The 5540-nt window shown below is 40.9% G+C and overlaps 1 protein-coding gene across 1 annotated transcript; it reads right to left on the reverse strand.

The window, feature by feature from the left end:
• Positions 1 to 1243: 1243 nt before the first annotated feature.
• sdhaf4 (succinate dehydrogenase complex assembly factor 4) lies at positions 1244 to 5334 on the reverse strand. Its single transcript, XM_080036626.1, has 3 exons — positions 5117 to 5334; positions 4547 to 4660; positions 1244 to 1805 (listed from the first exon to the last, which is right to left on the reverse strand). The coding sequence occupies exons 1-3, from the start codon at positions 5193 to 5195 to the stop codon at positions 1696 to 1698; spliced, it is 303 nt and encodes a 100-aa protein (XP_079892752.1). The 5' UTR covers positions 5196 to 5334; the 3' UTR covers positions 1244 to 1695.
• Between the last annotated feature and the right edge of the window lie 206 nt (positions 5335 to 5540).

A 5540-nucleotide genomic window follows, 5' to 3' on the forward strand; every position in this document is an offset into this window, starting at 1 on the left:
AGTGAAAATTGCGTCTGAGGCGATCGTCGTCTCTGTCTCTCTTTTTTCCCGTCTTCACTTCACTTGCTGAGTCAAAGTGGGCAATCACCCATTTGGGGGGCACGCGACCTGCTTTAAAAAGCCCCCTTTGAGTGTTTGAGTGTGTGTGTGTTGAGGAAATATGAAATTTGTCTAGGCTACATTATGTCCACGTTTATTACTTATCTGAATTGAGCTTTTTTTAAATAAGGCTCTTGATGGTAGCCTATGACAGACAATGACATAGCAGCCTTTGGCAGCCAGCCAAAATATGTTTCCCCTCTCTATAAAGATTAAACATTTTGTGGTTTGTCCAGTTTTGATCTGGATCAACAGCTGTATGTCTGTCGCTGTTTAGATCATGCCTCGTTTCCTCTGAGCAGCACAGTTCGGTTCGGCACGGTTCGGCAGGGTTACCCTACTAGATCTGCCATGCGTTTCCACTACCGACAAGAGGCTTTAGCCTACTTAAAAGATGGAGATAGCCACGGTCAGAAAACAGTCTATGGGTCAGAGCCATTACGGCGCTGGCCGCTATAGCTCGGGACACAGTTTAACCCACTGATTAATATAAATTATTATTTGGAACTTCAAAAATGAAAATGCAAATTTTTTACATTTTCTGTTTGTCTCCTTTCCCATTTTCTTATTCAAAGGGCAACATGGAAAATAAAAAATAAGAAATGGCAATCAATTCATGTTTTACAGGCATATTGTGAATAAAAGTCCGTTTTTAATTTTTTTAAATGAAAAAAATTATTAAAACATGAAATCAAACTGTTGTTTTTCGTGTTTTGATTTCCAAACGGATATGGATTGAACGGAAGTTACACGGATTGTGTATCTTCCGTTCAATCCATATCCGTATCCTCAGATCACGTGTGGTTTTGCTTCGTAATGCTGGTTCACTTACAAAAGGGGCAATATGAAAGTGGACCACACCAAACAAAACAAAAATCAAAATTCAATTTGGTCTGGACCAAAGCAAGTGAACTAGCGGATGTCAATGTGATAATTTTTTACAAAGTAGTTTGAAGTCCTTTTTCTAAGTAGCTTTAGTTAACCAAAGAAGGGAAGCTTTGCTCTAGTTACACTTATTCCAGTGTTAACTCATTGGGAGTTTGGAAAGTCGCTTTCCAAACACTGTATAATCATCAAATAAACTTGTATTCACAGATGTTGAATCATTTAGAACTTATAGAAATGAAGAAGCTGAAGTAGACCATTTCTGCTACAGCTTTTATAGTCACAACCTTAGAGGTACAATCAATTATTAAAGATTCATAGACTTGTATTGCATGCTCAAAATACCTCCATCAAAACAGGACCTGCATGTAAAATCATATTCCCTTTCATTGATGTTAACATTGAAGCGTACAGCACCAGCACTGCAAACCTAAAACTAAACACAATGTGCAGAACACTTGTAATGTAAGAGATGTTTGATGACATTTGCATTCATAGCACCTTGAACAACATTCAGTACATTAACAGACAGGATATAATGATAGAATACTTTGCTGACTTCATTAGTCTAAAAGTAATGTTTAGAATTCTCTTTGGTCCCAGTAGGACTGAACATAAAACACTTTGTATCTTTCTCATTCTCACCTTCACAAACTCAGACTTGAGTGTAGAGCAAGAACTATCAAATTAATAAAGTGATACTGTAATAAACTAAAAGTCCACGCAGCGGCCCTTCCTCTCCCAGTCTCCATAGCGGGTGGGCTCTGGCCCCCGGGGGCCCCCCTTCTCTCTGGTGGCGGGGTTCACATCATCAGGGAACTCTGGAGGACAGCAAGACAGGGGTTCAGTTTGAGAGCTGCAGCTTCAGTTAACATGATCTCCATTAGCTCCACTCACTGAACCAATGCAGTCAGCACTTGTAGCTTTAGACAAAGACTTCCTAACTCAATTTACTGTTAATCTGATGTTCCTGAAACCTTAAAAATCTCCTATTATACTACTTTTCTGGTCTTAACTTCTCATTAATGACTCCTATGGACCTGACACCAATCACAGCACAAAAAAACATGTAGATTTTCGGGAAACTCTTCCTCTCATCTGAGCGCGCTCAGCAGTCCCTGTCCACACTCGGCTTTGTGCTTCTCCGCCCCCTCCCCCCCTCCTGCAAACCCCACTCCGTTGTGATAGGTTACCTTCCTTCCGGAACACTTTCAGCAGCGCGCGGGCAGATATGAGCAGGAAGGTGGGGGCATGGCCGGAGCGCACCAGCACGTTGCAGCATTACCATACATGGAATGCAGGAAATTTGACCCGATTTGAACACGTGATTTCTCGACCGGCTGCCCTAGTGTTTAGTGCTCTGCACAGCCACCCCAGACGGTCAGCAGGGAATACGTCTAAATGCATGCAAGTCATTATTTGATACTTTAGTATGGTTAAATATGACTATAAATCATAACAACGTTTATAGGTCGTAAAAGTCGAAAAAGTATAATAGGTCCACTTTAACCAGTAAACATGCTGGGGCTTGCACTTGTTGAGTTAAAGGTTCAGTAAGCGGAATGGTTCTTTTAGCTAACTTCCTGTCAGTTACTGCAGTTAGCAGTCCCTTCCCTCGTCCCCACGTCACCACATTAATGCACTGCGGTCTTCAAGCAGCGAGTTATCTAGCATCATCTCAGATAAGTAAGTGTGATAAAACATGATAAAAACCATCAAAACAGACATTGGGAAGGATTTTTACCTGCTATTTTACCCGCCATTGTAGGTGCATAAACATTCACCGATCTTCAATTTTGATCTCATCTGACTATGCATGGCTTTTGGCAAGGGTTGGAGGAAGGTGCTCTGTTCAGATGAGATCAAAATGGAAGTTGTTGGCCTTAATCAAAATGCAATGTGTGGTGGAAAACTAACACTGCACACCACCCTGAACACACCATCCCCACCGTGAAACATGGTGGTGGCAGCATCATGCTATGGGGATGCTTTTCTTCAGCAGGGACAGGGAAGCTGGTTAGAGTTGATGAGAAGATGGATGGAGCCAAATACAGGGCATAAAACCTGTTAAGAGTCTGCAAAAGACTTGAGACTGGGGCAGAGGTTCACCTTCCAGAAGGAAAACTACCCTAAACATACAGCCAGATCTACAATGGAATGGTTTAAATCGAAGCATAGGCATGTGTTAGAATGGCCCAGTCAAAGTCCAGACCTAAATACAATTGAGAATATTGAGAAATATTTGAAAATTGCTGTTGACAGACGCTCTCCATCCAATCTGATGCTGAATCTGTAGTTCGAGCTATTTTGCAAAGAAGAATGGGCAATAAATATCAGTCTGTAGATGTACAAAGCTGGTAGAGAAATACTCCAATAAATTTGCAGCTGTAATGGCAGTGATAGGTGGTTCTACAAAGCATTGACTCAGGGGGCTGAATACTTTTGCACACCACACTTTTCAGTTTTTTATTTATAAAAAAAATGTAAAACCACGTTTCATTTTCATTCCACTTCACAATGATGCGCCACTTTGTGTTGGTGTATCACATAAAATCCAAATAAAATAAATGTACGTATGTGGTTGTAACGTGACAAAATGTAGAACTGAAATGTATGAATACTTTTGCAAGCCACTGTATGTGTAGAAAAGACTTTTAACCCATTACCCAACATTTAACATGTCAACGCAGAGCCATCTGAATAAGGTAACATAACCTATATCTAACTAAGTACCTCATACAACCCCACTTCAATAAATACTGAACTATCCCTTAAAATATACTTGGATATTTGATCATAGACAATCAATCATAGGATCAATTTATGAGCAAAGTGTGTTTTATTTTCTCTTCATTAAAAACAATACGGTAATTAGCTAACAAGAGTCTCATCCAAACCAAAGGAGAGAAAAAGGAGAGGGGAGATAAACAGAGATGTGCAGAGGATTAGGACTAAAGTAACCAGAGCAACAAGGACCACTGTGGTCTGTGTAGGGATGGGTATTGATAAGAATTTAACGATTCCTATTCCATTGTCGATATTGCTTATGGATCCGATTCTTTATCGATTCCCTCATAGATTCTTATTGGGTGAGGGAATAAGTACAAATTATTTTGTTTGTATAAACTCACTTTAATATCTGATCAGAAGTCTGTCTAGTGTGTGTCTTGAAAGATTATCAAGAGTACTTTATGATTGTCAATTAATTGGTACAAAAAAAATTCAATGTTTGGCTTTTTAAACCCAAATTCCATTATGTGCCATAAAAACTAAGACTGAAAACAGTCAAGAAAGAGTCTTGAAAACAAAGATTACAATGAATACTAAAATTATTTGCTGCTTTGGGATTATAAATCAGCTTTGGATTGGTAATGAAGCATATCACACTCTAGGTCTGTGTCCCACTCCCACCGTGGCCGCCCCTGTCAAAATGTCCTGGAAACGCCACTGGTTTTGTTGCAGGACAAGTGGAGTGGAGCATTAAAAGGTTTTATGGGCGACTCACTGGAATTCTTTTGGCAGTTTGCGCCTTATTCAAAGACATAAGTTGGCTATCTCTTACTTTCCAGAACATCTTTGCTCTTCTCCTCCGTGCTGTCAAAACGACCCTGCGGGGTTTTGGCTTTCTTCAGCGGCTGCTTGTCCGTCCCAGCTCCGCTAGCAGCTCGCACACACCCTGAACACAACAATATGTCACAATACATACTTACGGTGGCCCTGAGAGCTCACAGCACTGCAACTTAATAAAACACATGCACAAAGATAAAACACAAGCTAATTAAGAAAACATCTTCATCAATTTGACAACACATGCTCAGCACTTGGAAAACGCGCTGCAAAGACCACAACAACACAACACATTGTTGTGCCACCGTACATACTGGAGTGAATAACGGAGGACTCAGTCAAGAATAGCAGAATGATTGGACCTTAGCTAACGTTACACTGATGGCTGCCAGTGTCAACGCCATTACGTGACGACTAGGCAATAGCTTACCCCCTGTCTACGACAAAATATTAGAACACCACGTTTGTGAATTTAGTTACCGCGGCTAGGTTAGCTGACGCGCGTGAACACACACACACACACACACACACACACACACACACACACACACACACACACACTGACCTGTGAAGACGCATTCCATGGCTAGCCTGTCAGACAGCACGCGTATGCTGGTGGAAGCACATAATCGTAGAACAGACATGACTGGAGTTGAACAATGCAGGCTACCACACAACAGCTTTCCTGCTACTGTGCTCCGACCAAGGACCTATTATAAAAGGCTCGGACACTTCATGGACCTATAAAGAAAGGGACACTTACACAAGTCAATTGTTTGTCGAGCGTCATATACGTAGTTTTCATCATCATCTTGCGACGGGAAAAGTCCACAAGCATGTAATGTTTATTTGACGCCAATAGGGGGAGACAAAGTACTGGATATCAGATTTGAGGCGCTGTACAGTTTTGTACGGAGCCCCTAAAGGGACATGGAGGAAAAAAAAATGTTGGTAGAAAAAAAAATAATAATAAAAAATCAAAATCTTGA

This window comes from Ammodytes marinus (assembly GCF_949987685.1).
Source record: "Ammodytes marinus genome assembly, chromosome: 11".
Taxonomy (NCBI): Eukaryota; Metazoa; Chordata; class Actinopteri; order Uranoscopiformes; family Ammodytidae; genus Ammodytes; species Ammodytes marinus.

Coding starts and splice junctions, on each gene's coding strand:
- sdhaf4 (XM_080036626.1), bottom strand. CDS start 5,195: ATGTCTGTTCTACGATTATGTGCTTCCACCAGCATACGCGTGCTGTCT. Junction 4,661..5,116: donor CATGGAATGCGTCTTCACAG/GTCAGTGTGTGT, acceptor TGTTGTGTTCAG/GGTGTGTGCGAGCTGCTAGC. Junction 1,806..4,546: donor GAGCAAAGATGTTCTGGAAA/GTAAGAGATAGC, acceptor GCTGTCCTCCAG/AGTTCCCTGATGATGTGAAC.